Source organism: Juglans regia, chromosome 7 (genome assembly GCF_001411555.2).
Source record: "Juglans regia cultivar Chandler chromosome 7, Walnut 2.0, whole genome shotgun sequence".
Taxonomy (NCBI): Eukaryota; Viridiplantae; Streptophyta; class Magnoliopsida; order Fagales; family Juglandaceae; genus Juglans; species Juglans regia.
In genome coordinates, this window is record NC_049907.1 from 35,851,525 (window position 1) to 35,869,940 (window position 18,416).

Below are 18,416 nucleotides of genomic sequence, written 5' to 3' on the forward strand. Positions count from 1 at the left end.
AATAGGCATGGAAGGGCTTAACAAGGAATGCCCGCAGAGTAAAATGAGTCAGGAAACCACATCGCATTAATGGCGCCACTCCCCAGACTCTACGCTGCATTAATGACTCCACTCCATAAGTCATGCCGCATTAAAGAATTCAGACTAAGCGAACCGTTGAAGGGACATGAGCTCCCTGAAGTCAGGAACGAGCTATCCCCACCTAGAAATCTAGTATAAAAGTCAACTTCCAAGTACAAAGAACTCTCTCTGATTCCTCTAAGTTTACGTAAAAACTACTGAGGAGATATATTGACTTTAGCATCAAAGATTCCCTGGCCTCCACCAAAGTCTCTCACTCTCCATGTTTTCTCAATTGTGCAGGTGAAAGACTCAAGATCCAAGTTCCTAGAATTCGATCCAAAGGCGTACGAAACACGACGTTAACAAGGGAGTCAAGTATCGTGTCTCCACAGACTTGCCTCATCCATAGCCTCAGTCAACGAGACTGACGAGAAGATCATGGGAGGCAAGTACCGTGTCTCCACGGACTTGCTTTAACCCTCACCTCAGTCTACGAGGCTAACGAGAAGATCAGGGAAGCCAAGTATTGTGTCTCCAAGGACTTGCCTTCTCCCTTGTCTTAGTCTACGAGGTCGACAAGAAGATCAAGGGAAACAAGTATTTTCCATGGACTTGCCTCATCCTTTGCCTCAGTCTACGAGATCGATGATAAGATCTAGGGTGCCAAGTACCGTGTCTCCACGGATTTGCTTTAACCATCACCTCAATTTACGAGGTCGACGAGAAGATCAGAGGAGCTAAGTATTGTGTCTCTACAGACTTGCAGCATCATCCATTGCCTCAGTTTACAAAGCCAGCAAGAATACGTGGGAGTCAAGTACCGTGTCTCCAAGGACTTGCTTATCCCTCGCGTAAAATACGCTAGGTCGACAGAAGAAAAAGTTGAGGAAAAAAAACATTAAGGGAGAAACAAACATTCAAGGACAAGCAATAAAGAAAATCGAGGAGGGGACACTGGGCTGCTACCTGCCCTAGCACCCTCCATGTGAAGTATCTTCCCCTTGCCTACGGGAGGAGGGCTCAGCGAACGCTTTCGAGCCGGGGTGGCTTTGGATTGCATAGGAATGATGCGGTCATAAAAAATGGTGTAACCGAAAGGAGGTAAAAATGCCCTTATATTTTTCTCCCTAAGGAGAGCCTCCAAGAGGACATCGAATGAGTGATTCTTTACTCATTCTCTGACCAGAGCAATACGACGTAACTCCTTTGGAGAAGCCTTAGGCCATATTGCTTTGTTGTCAAGAACTACTCCCATATGGCCTGAACATGGAACTTATGATGATTCACCTGCCCGACCGAAAATTTCAATCCTCGGCCGAACACGAAGAAAAATTTGGAGGTCCAATCTTTGACCTTGCGATAACGCTGTTCCAAAGAGACGAGTGCGTGCATCGCCCTGAAACTGCAAGTGTTCCCCTCAAGTTTTATGAGGTTGTTAGTCACGAGAAACTCGTGGTAAGTAAAGTCAGCGTGCTCTGGGACTGATTTCAACAAAACTCGCTACCAACGGAGGCAACAACACAACAAAATCCTCCAAGCATTTGGGTGGAGTTGAGAGGGGGCCAATTCGAGACCATCTAGTAGGTCATGGACAGGATGAGGGAAATGTAACCTCAGCCAGTAAGAGAACATGCTGGGTAAAAGGGAACCATTCGAGACATAACCCTCATCGTTGATAGCCCCCTCACATGGTCCAAGAGCCTAAAAAACCACCTTCTTCGAGACATGAAAGGTGGAAACTAGTGACAAAAAGAACTCAGGCAGTGATGTTTGAATGCCAGTTGTGACCGATATAGAATTGATTCGCGATGCGAACCTTGGGCTAGTCCAATTCCCCAAGAATCTTGGGTTGCACAACCTTTTTGGGAGCCATTGACATTGAAGTTGAGAATAGCAATGGAGAGGAAAATGAGTTGACCAAAGAGATTGAGAAGACTAGAGCGTAAAAAAAGGAAGGAGAAGGGCAAAGAAGGGGGTTCTAACGACGAAGGGGGGAATTTAAATAGACCCCAACGACGGTCAACATCCCAAAGTCATGGGAACACACGCGCCCCACAAAATTGGCAAGACGTGCATGAATCTCGCAGCGTGTACTGAATGATGCGAGGCGAGTGCGGGAAACTAATAGCATGAAGACAAAGACAAGAAAGAATTCCGATCGGACCAGTCCGATAAGCGGGGTAACTGTAAAGGAGTTTTCCTTCCCATTGGCCCGTATAGCAAGCCCACGAGGAACCACTGGGGAAGTAAGTCAGAAAGCTCAACCAAGCCTAGTCAAGCCCAACACCCCTTCTCAAAAAGGAGTCAGTGGGTCTCTGCAGAATACTCGACCCATAAGTAAAACCCACCCACGAAGCAACTCACGTGTGGGGAAAGCGGACGGTAGAGGCAAATGAGACTCGCTATCCTGACACCTCCCCGATGACACCCTACACTCGGGAACCTGTGTAGTCAGGTGGGCAGGAAATAGAGGAAACCCTTGATCTCTTGACAACATACATGGAAGAGCTTAACAAGGAATGTCCACAGAATAAAGTGAGTTAGGGAGTCACACCGCATTAATGGTGCCACTCCTCAGACTCTACGCCTCATTAATGACGCTGCCCTAGAAGCAACGCCGCATTAAAAAATTTTGACTGAGTAAATAGTTGAAGGGACATGGGCTCCCCAAAGTCTGGTATGAGCTGTCCCCACCCAGAAACCTAATATAAAAGTCGACTCTTATGTATAAAGAACTCTATCTGATTCCTCTAAACTCACGCACAAACTATTAAAGAGATATACTAACTTTAAAATCGGAGACTCCCCAGACTCCACCAAGGTCCCCTACTCTTCGTATTTTCTCAAATATGTAAGTGAAAGACTCAAGATCCGAATTGCTGAAACTCATTCCAAAAGTGTACAAAACACGACGTTAACATTCAGAGTCTTAATTACATCGTTGGTTTGCATTTGAGGGTTCCTTTCATTGTCTTATTGGGCACTGTTTTCTCAGCCTTCACGTAAGGATTAAAAACCAAGAAACTATACAACGGATAAACGTCTGAGACTAATCAGTAAGGTGTTAAAATATCCCGGTTGGTGTTAAAAGATTATAAAACCAACCATTTATACTGCTGATTAACTTTTCTCGACATGGAGTTCTTGTTTTTTTAATTGCCAATACATGGTTAAAGATTACAAAGGATATATGATGCTATGAGAAACTCTAACTGCATGCAGCATGCTTGCCATTTAGGCATTTATTTTGGGTTTCCTTCTGCATCACTTTTGCGTGCGGGGTGGGGTATACCAATCAAGTGCTGCATTCAAGCACACATCATTGTACTGTTACTTGATTCCTTGCTGCTATTTTCTCTGTGCATCAAGATATGGCACCAAACAGATCGAAAGTGGGAATCTCTGCAATTATCTATTTCAAGTAGATTTTGTAATTAAGAGATGGTAGAAATAATATGTGGATCTGTAGAGAATCTTAATGCAGAGGGAGTTTTTTTGACATCAGGTGATAGTAGACTTGCTTCTCAAACCATCCCCTCCAAAGGCATCGAGTGCTTGAAATCTTTAATAATTAATACAGCAACCTCTTATAGATATCAGACAAATTAAAAGTTAGCTTGTTAGCTTTAACAGATTTTTTTGACTTTTTTCCACCTGTGGGATTGTGTTTTCTTCCTCGTAATGATCCCCTTTTCATGTGATTACCCACCTTTAATGATAAGGATAAAGATGGCCCAACATTGTAATATTATCATGATTCATGAATACCAATTACCAAGTCATTTCATTTTCCAAATGAGCTGCTGCAGTGATTTCTGTTCTCTCTTTTGTCATGTCATGAAGAAGGTACTGTGTCCCATCCCCTATAGCAAAATAGATTAGGGGTACTGTGTCCCATCCCCTATTAGCTAACTGCTTTTATAGATTCCAATTCCTCGAGTATATTAAATAAAATTAAAATATTTTATTTTCAAATTGTTAGATAATATCATTTACATGATTAGATTTGATTAATAAGATTTAAAATTTATATTTTAAATTAAATTATATCATGTAAGTAGTATAGAAGACTTAGGTCTAGTTTGGATGGTAAATTAAAATGAGATAAAAGTTAAATAAAATATTATTAGAATAAAATTATATTTATTTTAAAATTTGAAAAAATTGAATTATTTATTATATTTTATTTAAAATTTTAAAAAAATTATAATAATTAAATAAGATATATAAGATAAGTTAAAATAATTTTACTTTTCAAACTGAGCCTTAGAATAGTAGTATTTATAACAATTATATTACCAAAGCCTATTGTCTATAACAGAATATTAAATTCGGTTGCTTGGGGGATACCAACCTACCAAAATTCTTTTCTTTTATTTATTAGTTATCCCATTTACATGCAGATGAGACATTTTCCTCTTTATTGAAAAATACATGCACTATAATTGAAAAAAAAAAAAAAAATGTGGTTGCTCTATTCTTTTCATTTAATTGGGTTTTGTCCTTTCTGCACATTCCCAATTATGATTGCTTCCCTTTGCCGTTTTGGTTGTGGTGGGAAGGCACCCTCTTTTACAGGCATTCCTGAATCTATGCAAAGTATATACAAAATACAAAGATGATATGCTTTTCTCTCTCTCTCTCTCTATCTCACACACACACATCATCCTAAACATAAAGAAAAGGGAGACAGGAAAATCATAAAGTACAAATTCTCATAAGAATAAATATAGATAAAAATTACTATTAAGAGTATCTATTTTATATACATGATGTGGTATCATCTAGATCACACATCTCTCCAAGTCAATATTGATAACAATCAACTAGAAGCAGCCATACAATGAATGTAAAGTATGTACTGCTGTAATAACTTCTCTCTAACATTACTCTTCCCATAAAATATGACAATCTTGTAATCTCTCTCACACAAAATGGAATCCACATGCCTTCTAAAACTGGCTCATCACCAGCTCCCATATCAGATCGTACCAACCTTGATCTTTACAACATGTAGTGCAGTTATGCTGATGACTGAATCATTTCACCTAACTAGTCATAGTAATCCACGCAATGACATTGATCCACAAGCTCAATCTAATACGTAATAACATCCAGATGGTATTGGTGGACAGGTAAAGAAAGATAATCCCAGTTTTTTTGTTTCATAATGATTTACTGTACTGCATATAATAATCATATCTGAATTGACTGCTCAACCCCACAATACAAAGAGGAAGAATATCCATTTTGAAGAAGTTGTCAATGTTTGGAGGGGGGGAGTTCAACCAAAGCTACCAACTGTTGTGTTTTGAGGATAAAAAAAGTTTCTTTTTCAGATGAATGATAAGTACCAACTGATGCATAGCACTTGTAAAATAGTGCTTGCCCTCTCGATGGAATAAAAGGGACTTTTTTCATACCTAAAGCCAATATGCATACATACATCATCATCATCATCATCACTACTTAGAGTTAAAGATCAATTCTGGTGGGGGATTGCTTCCCTGTCATCATCTCCACCTACCCTAACCACTATAAAAGCATTTTGTACTGAAAAAAAAAAAAGAAAAACAGTTAGAAAATTGGTTTTTTTTTTTATTATATTAGTCAGAGATCAAACTATTGGAAGGTATGGATTGGTGATTCATATGTGGGTTAAATGGCCTGTCATAATAGTTAGTAGGTGGCCATCATTTTGGATGTATGATGGTTAATTCCTGTGATCTTTGGGATAATCTATAGCTCAAGGATTTTGAGTAATTCTATATATAATTATGAAGTGCATAAATGTCGTATAATCGTTAAGTTTATTATTAAAAAATTAATTTATTTTCATGTGAGTTTCATATTTTATTCATTTTTTTTAAAACGATTACTCGGCAGTAGCATAATTCACGATTGTAAATATCTTTTGTCTTTACTTTTAAATGAGTGATTAGGATTTAAAGAAGAAATATGGAAGAAGATGGTATGGTAAATCCAGTCCATTCCTTCAACTGCTTACTTTGTAGAAGCAACTCCTGGTGCGTGATGACATGGTGAGGCATTGTTTTCAGCTCCATTGTCATGTCCCTGAGCAAATATAAATCAAGCAGAAAAAAGAGAGAGTTTAGTCTGCATCAATGGCCAAATGAAGATTCTCTCGTGTCTTGAAATGGAAATAAGAAGCATACCATGACAACATTTTGAATCTGATTTACATCCCTGATATACTAAATATTGTTTTGACTTCTCTCTTGATTAATGACATGTCTGTCCTAAAGCCTACGTAGTATATTTTCTTTTGTACTACATGTCTCCAATATTATTATTCTATTAGAATGGGGGATTAGAACATTCTAATTATTTATTCCTAAATTAAATAATACTTTTGTATTCTTTAAATATAAAAATAATTAAATTAAGAAAATAAAGAATAGGAGGATTTTTCCATAATAAATTAAATATTATTTTAAAAATTGAAATCATGAACTCAAGTCCAAATCTCTAATTATATATATTTTTTTCCTGTTAATTAAATTTTAGGATTAAGTATAGAAAGAATCTCATCTTATACCGATTATGTTTTGCATTAAATATTAAATTAGTATTTTTCTGTCTGTGTTTTTTAATTATATATTTAAGTTCTATATTTTTAATTAATTAAATTTTTAACCATTAATTATGTTGGCTTGATGTAACATTTGGTATATCACGTGAGAAATATTTACTCTATGGTTTTAACTTTTTCTAACAATTTTTCTATTTTTTGTTTTTAGATTTTATTTTTTTGAAGAATATTTTATTACTTTTTGGTTAAGTTTTTTTCTTTTTAAGTTTTTAATCTATTTTAAGTTGTAATATGATTGTTATTTTTATAAATTTTTAAGCACATGACGTGTCACGTCATATATTTGTTAAACCTATTAAAATTAGAAATCAAATGAATAGAAATATAAAATTAAAAACTTAAAAAAAAAGAACATAATAGTCATATAAAAATCATTTTTTTTATAGTAGGTCAACTTATACAAATTTTCATATATTTGAATAACTTTATATTTATTATCTTTTTATTGTTTTTTCATTATATTAATAAATAGAATATGTTTAATATTTAAAGAGACAGGACGAAATCACGTTCTTAATTTTTAATACATTATTTAAGAGAAATGTTATACATCAATTATTATTTATTTCTACATTTGATAATTTTTTTCATAAATATGGGATATTTTTTAGAGAGTGTAGAGTGTAAGATAGTGAATAGTGACTAATAAGAAAAATTTTTCGTTATTTAAATCTTTATAAATATAGTTATTTATATATGTATGTATAAGTTTTATAAAAATATTAGAAAAAGACTAAAACTTATCTTATAAAAAAAAGTATAAGTAATTTATTTTGTGGAAAATAAATAGTTTCTAAATAAGTTTGAATTTGCTCTGAGATTAATAAACTGTTCGTTGACACAAAATTCAACTGAATGAAAAGTTCCAACTTAATTCGTGTTTAAATAAAAGTTGAACAAGAAATTCGATCACACACTAATTAACAGTTTAATCCCATCATAAACGTAATTTATTAAATTTACGATAAAATATAAAAGCAGTTTCTCTACGGGGAAATGGAACTGTTGAGGGTGCGTTCCAAAACCGCTCACTTTCTGTTTGAGAATTGAGACAGTATGTCCGAGACATAGCTCTCTACCACCCCGAATGAAACTATCCTCCTAGATGAGCTCGGAAATGGAGGTTTCTGTTCCTACCGAAATCTGGGACAGTGTGAGAGAGCTGACCATGTTGGCCCAGAGGAAGGGCAGCGATCCTTTGCTCTGGGCGTTACAGATATCTTCGAATTTGAACTCCGCGGGAGTGGCTCTGCCCTCTGTGGAGCTCGCGGACGTGTTGGTGTCGTACATTTGCTGGGAAAACAACCTACCCTGTCTCTGGAAGTTTCTGGAGAAGGCGTTGATGCTGAAGATCGTGCCGCCTATGTTCGTTCTTGCCCTGCTCTCTACAAGGTTTGTGTTTCTGTTTTGAATGATTTTCTGGGTCTTGTTTGTTTTCTCTTTGGTGGGAGTGTTTAGATCACCTGAAACGAGTGTTATTGTGGATTATCGTTGGTGGGTATTAGAGGAAGTAAGTGAATTTGTTTAAGTTTTTTTTTTTTCTTTGAACTCTTTGAGTCTTGTCGCTGTGTTGTTTGATGAGTTTCAGCGGCATTTTTTTATCTATTCACTGCACTGTGTCTGGTTCCTCAGAACATGGAGAAAAATCAATTAAGGACTAAATATAGAGCGTATTAGCAGGCTTTTATTTATTTTTATAAAAGAAGGAAATTAGATGAGTGCCGTTTTTATTTCTCTTCACCTCAAGATTCTGTTTTTTATTTTTTCTTTTTTTTCAGTCTAGTTCTTATATTTCCGTTTGCCTTGGGAAAAGTTGAGTTTTGCGTTAGAGCTTTCTGTCATGCATAAAATATCTATAATGTTCATTTCTTTTGGTTCCTGCATATTCCATCTAACAGCACAGAGAGTCGTTCTCCTTGAACATTGCGACACGGATGATGTTGCATTATGAGAAGCATTCAGCCGCATGTTCTTTTGTAATTTTATTTTCTTATTAACTGTTTTCTAATTATGGACGACATTGTTAAACTAAACTATTGACGATTACAGAAGTTGGCTGTGTTTATTTTTTTGGGGAATTGAATGACATTAACTTAATTGAAAATTACTTTTTTTTTAATAAGTTGAAAATTACTTGCGTATCATGTAATTGGTTTCCGGTCTGGTGGTGTGAGAATCGATCCCATCTATCTACTATTGAAAAGGCTGGTTTTATCTTAGGTTTCAGCAGATCCCATTGAGTTATTTCGTTGTTTTTCTTTGTTTTGTCTTAAAATGAGTGGCAGAAAGGAAAGAGAAGGAGCTTAAGGAATAATCATGAAACAGAAATAGAGAGCGAGGGTACTTAATGAATGCAGATTGCTAGATTTTTATGGCTTTGATGCCCTTCCGCAATCCAATGGAGGGTTTCATAAGTTAGGGAACTTTTCATTTATATATTTTTATCTTCTTACGTTTATACTCTTGGAGATACTGTTATTTTCCCTGTTTACTTTAGTAGATCCTCTGTCAAATATATATATAAAAAAAAAAAAAAGATTCACACAGAAAATTAGTGACCTGGTTGTTTCCATTTTCTTGTTTTCGGCAGATTCACATTCATGGTGATACTTTTTTCTTCAGGGTCATTCCATGTCGACATTCTCGGCCAGCGGCATATAGGCTTTATCTCGAACTCCTTAAGAGACATGCCTTTACGCTTAAATATCAGATAAATGGGCTGAATTATCAGAAGTGAGTTATATATCGTTTGCTTAGTTATATAGCTTTGGGTTTATGAGAAAAAAACAGAGCCGCTTATTTTCTGTTTGGTTCACATTGTCAATATCATTTGATTGTATTTTGTTATCTTGTGGCCAGGAATCATTGTCATGTGCTGACTAATATTGTCATATTGCATCTTGCAGCATATAATCAAAGACAAAAGCAGGAAAAGCTAAATTCTTGAAACTGTTCCTCAAAAAGAAAAATGAAACTGTTAAGTTTATTACTCTATATCACAATTATTTTCAAGTTTTTCTCTTTCTGTTCCAGTTTCCCACACGAGGAGTACAAAAACCTTGTGGAAGTACTTAAGAGAGTGCCACTAGATGATACGAGGTCACTGCTTGGCCTTGCTAGGCTACCTAACATCACGACATTGCCAAAGATGGCTGAGGCCAGGAAACAAAAATTTGAGATGCCAGAAACTTTGTGCGTACTGTTGGGCAATATTGCCAACAATACCTTCCCCATGCTACATCCCATAGTATCTCTGCCATGGATGTCCTTACAGTGCTAGCTGTTGTGACTGATTAAATTTAGTTAAATTGTTGCTCCATCTCCTTGATTCAGCAGCCAATGAGTCCTCTCCATTGCTTTCGACCCTTTATATGTGCTTAGACCCTGTAAATAGCTCTTTTCTATAACTCATAAAGCTAAAGATACAGCAAAGAGATGGAAAATAGATATGGAAAGAGTTGAGGGCATGGAAACCAGAGCTTCCAGTGTTTAGGTTGGACTGAAACATATTCTCGGGGAGTGCATGTGTTGGATGCTACACAGCCTAACTTTTATTTCATTTTATTTTATTATGTTTAATGGATTCATAAATCTTTATCACTTACCTATTAGAGAGAGAAATTTTTTTAAAAATATTTTTATGATATCTTCATTGGACATGAATTTTATTAGAAGAACTCTGCAGTTCAAGAACAATGAAGTTGCTCAGATTTCAAAATTTTACTATCTTTTAATTAATTAAAATTCTTTATCAAGTTTCTATAACATGTTTATATTTATGCTACGGATGAATGTTATGCTAACTGAACTCCACCATTCAAATATGAATGAAAATTCTCTCATTTAAATTTACACCACTCAGTTTCCACTCTAATTTTTGCATCATAAAGATTGCTAGTGCATTTAAAGCTGACTATTGAACTACATAGTGATTTATGCTATATCAAGGTCATTTTTTCATTTGCGACTTCTAACCTATTTTCTTTCTTCTGCAGGGTCATGAAATCAATAGATGATGTTCTTCATCTTTCACAGAGATTTGGCATGACCGTTAGTGAACCCGGGATTCTTGTGGTTGAGTTCATCTTTTCAATTGTGTGGCAGTTGCTTGATGCAACACTAGATGATGAAGGGTTGCTAGAACTCACCTTAGAGAAGAGGTCCGCATGGGCAGCTAAATCTCAAGAAATGGAAATAGATTACCATGATAGTTATGATGAGAAGAGGGCAGAATTTAAGGAGAGATTGCAGAATGTAAATACTGTGATGGCCATTGAGTTAATAGGACAATTTCTGCAAAATAAAGTAACTTCGAGAATTATTTATTTGGCTCGTCGGAACATGTATGTACATTCTCATTTCTAACTGTGCATTTTATTTTAATTGTGTGCAGGTGAAGTGAATGGCTATCATGCTTGGTTTGTCAAGCATTGTTAGGGAGTATTATTAATTTGTCTTTGGGGGATTCTTTTTGGACATAGCTATATTCTATTATAGAATTTTCTGAAAAAGCTTCTCCTCTGTTTTCGTTATCAGTTTCATGAATCCTACTTCGTTATTCCATTCAATTCATGTCCATCATGTCTGTCCATAACTACCTTCAATCAATTTTATATATGGTTTATTTTTTTTTTCCAAGTATTTTTGTGGTATCTTAAATGAAAGATATTTGGCTAAATACTTACCTGTCACTTTGCCAGGCATACACATTGGGTAGATTTCATCCAGCGTTTACGGTTGCTTGAAGCAAATTCAACAGCACTAAGAAATTCCAAAGCTCTAACTCCTGAGGCTCTAAATCAGTTGACTTCAGATACTCGGATAGTCTTGTCTCGAGAATGCAAAACAGCTTCGCTACAAAAGTTCCATGGAGTTATGGCTTTTGGTTCTCTATCTACCTCTGCTGGTCTATGCCAAGGAGCTAGCCGTTCTGCTCTTTGGCTTCCTCTTGATCTTTTATTAGAGGATGCCATGGATGGATATCTAGTTAACGCAACAAGTGCTATTGAAATAATTACTGGTAAAGCCAGATTTTGTTCCAAGTCACGTGGAATTTTAATTGAAATGATGTTAGATCCTTCTTTGAAATCCAAGATATATATGAATGAAAACATGGTTTCATGTGTGCAGGTTTGATTAAAACCCTTCAAGCAATAAATGGAACCACCTGGCATGACACTTTTTTAGGTCTTTGGATAGCAGCTCTTCGTCTAGTTCAAAGGGTTAGGATTCATTATAACTGTACTCAAAGTTTTCTTCTCTCTTTGCATACATACATTTCAAATATTTTAGATGTAAGTTACTATGACTTCTTGTGGCATTTGAGTATGGCTTCCTCCCCTTTAAATTGTTGCTGTTTTCTTTAGCGTTAGACTTGAATCAAAGGTAAATGGTTGTAGAAGATCGTGTCTAATATTGGTCTTTGAGTTTTCTTCCCCATCTTAAATAATCTGAATAGGTTTTGATGAGAATTTTATTTCTGCTTTCTAAGCTGTTTGGAGAAAAATTTTCCAGTGGATATAGATTATCATTCATGTATTACATTAATTGCTATTTCTTGTTTCTAATTGTTAAAATATTTTTTCTTGTTAGGAAAGGGATCCCATTGAGGGCCCTGTGCCTCGCCTTGATACTCGCTTATGTATTCTGTTGTCTATCACAACGCTTGTCATTGCTGATCTCATTGAGGAGGAAGAAAGTGTGTCAGTTGATGAAACAGAATGTGGAGCCACTAATCATTGGAAAGAGAAAAATGTTACAGGGAAGCATCGGAATGACTTGATCTCTAGTCTACAGATGCTAGGGGATTATCAAGGCTTGTTGACTCCGCCCCAGTCTGTTGTTTCTGCAGCCAATCAGGCTGCTGAAAAGGCAATGTTTTTTGTTTCAGGCATTAGTGTGGGGAGTGCATACTTTGAGTGTATCGGTGTGAAAGATGTGCCTATCAACTGTTGTAAGTAACATTTTTACTATTAACCAGCACCAATTTAATGAAATTATTCAGTTAGAGGAAAAGCGTGGACCAACATGGCCATATCAAATATATTGCCTAGGTGCATATGGTAGTGACTAGTGAGGCTTCTCATGGTGACTGCCAAAACATTACTCGTAATTCATTTTGACTGTTACTGTGAACGCCTCTCTTTTGGCAACTTACTTTCTTACTGTAAAAAATGAATTCGCAACATAACTGAATATGTTTCTTGGGCTGGACCCTTGGAACTCTTAGGCTGCCTCCATCCATTTTTCTCTGTTAGTCTGTTCTAACAACCTAGTTGAACATCCTGTTTTCTCCATATTTCTAGTTACTTATTCTCCTTTTGGTTTTTGGCAAAGTTCTTTCCTTATGCCAGTATTCTTCTGTCCATATGTATCTTCAAGTTCCTGTTCTGTTTTATTCCTTTTTATGGGGCCATTATTTTTGTGATTTGTACTTTAAATTATCTAATCTGTGTAAAATTCCATTCTTTCAGCTGGAAACATGCGCCATTTGATAGTTGAGGCTTGTATTGCAAGAAATCTACTAGACACATCTGCATATCTCTGGCCAGGCTATGCGAATGGCTGTATCAATCAAATACCTCATCATGTGCCCACTCAAGCGCCTAGTTGGTCATCATTTATGAAGGGCGCTCCACTTACTCCATTGTTGATAAATGCTTTGGTTTCAACTCCTGCATCAAGGTATAGTTGTATGTACTTCTTACACAAATTAATGTACTTAATAAACCCGTTTCATGTTTTTCTCTTTCAAACTTTTTATAAGATGGTTTCTACTACACCCTTTTGAGTTCCTGCTTTGCTTTCTTTGGAGCCCACACCTGACAATGTCCTCTCAATATGATTTTATGTGAAACTTTTTGAATAGCTACTATGGTTTGGGTACTTCAATTTGAATGTTCTTGAGGGGTGTATTAAATGGTAAATTTCATATTCATTTCTGAAACAAATGCTCAATTCAGTAGTCAGTTATTGTTGGACATTCCAATTTGCTAAGTTTATGAGATTTACAAAGTTAATGAGTTATAATGAATTATTTCTTCTGCACAGTTAATGATTCATCACTTCCTGTTTCAATAGACACAAAATATATCACTCTATGTGGTTAATTTATAGATTACCTTTTAAATGGATGTGGCCTGGCCTTCAGTTACTCCTTTTTCTTTCCTGAAGCCAGTTACGTCAAATGCTCTTTTTTAAAATTTAGCCAAAGGTGATTCTACTTAATTTAAGCTCATGGCTTTGATAAAAGCTTGGCAGAGCTCGAGAAAATATTTGAGATTGCAGTCAAAGGATCAGATGATGAGAAGATATCTGCTGCTACAATACTTTGTGGCGCCTCCTTAATTCGTGGTTGGAATATACAGGTAATGAAGTTGGAGTTATTCTAAATTCTTTATGGAATAGCATACCATTAAGACCTACCTTTTCTACCAACTTTTAAATTATCTTTTTGGTAATTTCTGAACCATCCAACTACTCTAATTACTTTGATGTCTAAATTTCATGCAGGAACACACAGTTCATTTCATTGCCAGATTATTGTCTCCTCCAATTCCTCTAGAACATTCTGGGAGTGACAGCCATTTGATCGGTTATGCTCCAATGCTTAATGTACTAATTGTTGGAATAGCATCTGTTGATTGCGTTCATATATTCTCTCTTCATGGCTTGGTATGTTTAATTTTTGGAAAATATTAGATAATACAATCTCATCCTACTCTTATCATACCGCGTTGATATGCCATTATTCATCCAGCCTTGAAACTGTTATTTTTAAAAGCAAGAGTTGATCTAGTAGTTGATAGGTAATGCCACATTAGCACAGTATGATGGAAGTGGGATGAAAGTGTGGTATGTAAAAATAACTCTTAGTTTTCACTTATCCAACATGGAATTTAAAAGAAGATGACATTATAGTTGATTTGGCTAAAATTCTTGGATAAGCGATGATACTTTGTACGTAGTTATCTCCTCTCTCCAACCTGCATCACGATTGACAACTTTCCTCAATGCTTTGCTTAGCTTTAAGATGGGTTTTTTTCATGGGGAATGAAAAACCAATAATTGGTTGTTACATTGTGAGTGATATCATGCAAATAGGTTGATTGAGCCCGATCGAAAGAATGGAAACTAAAATCATGATGTAACGCTGATGCCCTTCAGTATAATAATTTTAGAGTAATGCTAGATACAGTTATGGGTTGTGCAAGCACCGCGAACTCCTTTTGAAAAAGAGTGGGATCCACCATTAAAAAATTAATTTTTTCATGTGGGTCTCATATTTACTCACTTTTTTTCAAAATGAGTGCGCAGCGCTTGCACAACCCATGATTGTATCTAGCATTACTCATAATTTTAAGAGTTGGGGTAAATCAGTACGGTGACTAGGTTGCTTGCAGTGGACTGAAGAGTTCCGTTAAGTGCCTTTTTGTCTACCAAATGGAGCAAAATTGTTAAATTTAAAGAGGAAACAGGGATAAGGGCTCAAGGACCAGAGTCAATAATCAGAAGTGTTAAGCCTTCAATAAAATAAAATTGGAGTTGGATATATTTTCAAACCCACAAATCATACTCAAAAAGGATGTTAGTGACCGAGTATTTCGTGCCATCCACATAGTAATACTTTATTTTAATTTCTTGCCAGGTTCCACAGCTTGCATGTTCACTGATGCCAATCTGTGAGGTGTTTGGTTCATGCGTGCCCAATGGCTCATGGACTCTTACAAATGGAGAAGAAATTTCTGCTCATGCTGTGTTTTCAAATGCATTTATTCTTCTTTTGAAGCTATGGAGGTTCAATCATCCTCCTCTAGAACACGGAGTAGGAGATACACCCACAGTTGGATCCCAACTAACTCCCGAATACCTCCTATTATTACGAAACTCCCACTTAGTATATCCGGGAAATGCCAACAAGAATCGAAATAGGAGAAGACTCTCAGCAGCTGCAAGTTCTTCATCTCCACAACCCGTATTTGTGGACTCGTTTCCGAAATTAAAGGCATGGTATCGGCAGCATCAAGCATGTATAGCTTCAACCCTCTCTGGTCTAGTTCATGGAACCCCAGTTCATCAAATTGTTGATGGGCTTCTTAATATGATGTTCAAGAAGATTAATAGAGGAAGCCAATCCTTAACTTCGATATCTGTAAGTAGTAGTTCTTCTGGATCTGGAAATGAAGATACCTCTCTAAGACCTAAACTGCCTGCCTGGGATATTCTGGAAGCAGTTCCCTTCGTGGTTGATGCTGCTTTAACTGCCTGTGCCCATGGAAAACTTTCTCCTCGTGAACTGGCCACAGGTAAGCTTCATGTGCCTGTTTGATTCTGTTTGCTTTAGGCTATTTACACAATCAATTATTTTAGATTACACCCCAAGACTCTAAGATGCTTCTTGCAATCCAAACTGAATTTTGCCCACCAGCATATTTATGATATCCTCAAATTGTCATTATTGACTTGACCTATCAAAAATGACAGAAAGTAGTTCCTTGTTCAATTTGATGTATACCCAGTTGTTTGAATTATAAACCCAGAGTAAATCCTCCTCTTATCTGTTGCGAGAAAAGTTGTCTTTTCATATATGTAATCTGGATAATTTATAACTTTGGTTATTGTCAGGTCTTAAAGATTTAGCTGATTTTCTTCCTGCATCTTTGGCAACCATTGTGAGCTACTTCTCTGCTGAAGTAACTAGAGGTGTTTGGAAACCAGTTTTCATGAACGGAACAGATTGGCCCAGTCCTGCTGCAAATCTTTCTAATGTCGAGGAACAAATTAAGAAAATCCTAGCTACTACTGGTGTTGATATCCCAAGTCTTGCTGCAGGTTTTCTCTTGTTATTGTCATCACTTCTCAATAATTAGGTTTATTTAAGGAGTTAGCATGTCTAGACATGGAAAGAGCTTTACTTCTGCTTTATGTCTGCCATGTGCATATAGTTGTATATGGCATCCAAAATCAGAAGCTCTGTACTAGATTTAATCAAACCTGATTAATATCATAACTTAAGACCCCTTGTTTAGGTTTCAATCAGTGTCAATCAAAATTCATATAAGATATTGTCATTAGCTATGGAAATCAGCCTTTGGAAATGATTTTATTTTCCCATAGACCGAGGCTTAGAATTTATAATAGATGTTCTTTTCATTTATTGAGATTGTTATTAGCTTTCAATTTTTATTTTTGTCAGAAATTCTGATTGAGACGTGATTCCCACAGGTGGAAGCTCTCCATCTACACTTCCATTGCCCCTGGCTGCCTTTGTAAGCCTTACTATAACTTATAAAATTGATAGAGCCTCGGAACGTTTTCTGAATTTGGCTGGCCCAGCATTGGAGTCCCTTGCAGCTGGTTGTCCGTGGCCTTGCATGCCAATTGTGGCTTCTCTGTGGACACAGAAGGCGAAGCGCTGGAGTGACTTCCTGGTCTTTTCTGCATCTCGGACTGTCTTCCTCCACAACAGTGATGCAGTGGTTCAACTACTTAAAAGCTGCTTCACCGCAACACTTGGTCTGAACGCTATGCCCATCTCAAGCAGCGGTGGGGTTGGAGCACTTCTTGGCCATGGATTTGGATCCCATTTTTGTGGTGGGATTTCTCCTGTTGCCCCCGGTATTCTTTATCTACGTGTCTATCGATCCATTAGAGATATTGTGTTCATAACAGAAGAGGTTGTTTCTCTCTTGATGCATTCTGTCAGAGAAATAGTATCTAGTGGTATTCCTAGAGAGAGATTAGAGAAGTTGAGGACGAGCAAGATTGGAATGAGATACAGACAGGTTTCACTTGCTGCAGCAATGACTCGGGTGAAACTTGCAGCTGCCCTTGGGGCTTCTCTAGTATGGTTGTCTGGAGGCTTAAGTCTAGTTCAATCCTTAATAAAAGAAACGTTGCCTTCTTTGTTTATATCTGTTCACAGATCAGAGCAGGAAGAAGGATCAGAAGGGATGGTGGCAATGCTTGGGGGATATGCTCTTGCTTACTTTGTAGTGCTTTGTGGGGCTTTTGCTTGGGGAGTTGACTCAACATCATCTGCATCAAAACGCCGTCCAAAAATCCTTGGGACCCATTTGGAATTCCTGGCTAGTGCAGTCGATGGGAAAATATCACTTGGTTGTGATTGGGCCACCTGGCGTGCTTATGTCTCAGGATTTGTGACCTTAATGGTTGGCTGCACTCCGAATTGGGTGCTGGAGGTAGATGTAGATGTGTTGAAGAGACTAAGTAATGGGCTAAGACAGTGGGATGAGGAGGAGCTTGCTCTGGCTTTGCTTGGGATTGGTGGTGTTGGTACAATGGGGGCGGCTGCTGAACTGATAATAGAGAATGACATGTAAATTAGCTTTTTACCTTTTTTTTTTTTATTGTGACTAACTCCTTTTAGGGCTACTCTATATATAGAATGTAAATGTACTTTGGAGTGATAAACTTCCATTTTGTATAGGAAAGGTTCCCAAGTTTATTTAATGGAGAAAAGCTTTACCCTCAAAAGGGGATTTTGTCCAAATGAACTGCGTTTCTACCGCATCATGTCTTTACTAGTTTTATTTATTATTTAGTTTTTATATGAATTAAAGAAATAGCATCCTACATGCTAAGAATCAATAAAACCTCAAGTTGAATTTGTTTCATAACTTAAACCCTAACTTCTACCAGGGACTTCAATAAACTCTTAGACAAATATCCTGTTTAAGGTGAATTCCTATTTGAATTTAAATTCAAGACCTAAATGCAT

At 36.6% G+C, this 18,416-nt stretch overlaps 1 protein-coding gene across 3 annotated transcripts; it reads left to right on the forward strand.

Annotated features, from left to right (window-relative positions):
- The first annotated feature begins 7,699 nt into the window (after nt 1-7,699).
- LOC108995047 (mediator of RNA polymerase II transcription subunit 33A-like) lies at nt 7,700-18,187 on the forward strand. Of its 3 annotated transcripts, none has more exons than XM_018970511.2 (12): nt 7,700-8,068; nt 9,299-9,409; nt 10,672-11,019; nt 11,377-11,696; nt 11,807-11,898; nt 12,269-12,629; nt 13,150-13,360; nt 13,929-14,043; nt 14,189-14,350; nt 15,324-15,981; nt 16,301-16,507; nt 16,901-18,187. In XM_018970511.2, the coding sequence occupies exons 1-12, from the start codon at nt 7,782-7,784 to the stop codon at nt 18,016-18,018; spliced, it is 3,990 nt and encodes a 1,329-aa protein (XP_018826056.1). In that variant the 5' UTR covers nt 7,700-7,781; the 3' UTR covers nt 18,019-18,187. The 3 variants fall into 3 exon arrangements, with proteins under 3 accessions (XP_018826056.1, XP_035548469.1, XP_035548470.1); XM_035692576.1 differs by having other exon boundaries at nt 14,189-14,290; XM_035692577.1 differs by lacking the exons at nt 7,700-8,068; nt 9,299-9,409 and adding an exon at nt 9,605-9,652.
- The last annotated feature ends 229 nt before the right edge of the window (nt 18,188-18,416 follow it).

What these genes read in the sequence shown, in the direction of transcription:
- LOC108995047 (XM_018970511.2), top strand. Translation starts at nt 7,782, where the DNA reads ATGAGCTCGGAAATGGAGGTTTCTGTTCCTACCGAAATCTGGGACAGT. An exon ending in TGCTATTGAAATAATTACTG is followed by an intron (nt 11,697 to 11,806) that starts GTAAAGCCAGAT and finishes TCATGTGTGCAG; the next exon opens with GTTTGATTAAAACCCTTCAA. An exon ending in TATTCTCTCTTCATGGCTTG is followed by an intron (nt 14,351 to 15,323) that starts GTATGTTTAATT and finishes ATTTCTTGCCAG; the next exon opens with GTTCCACAGCTTGCATGTTC.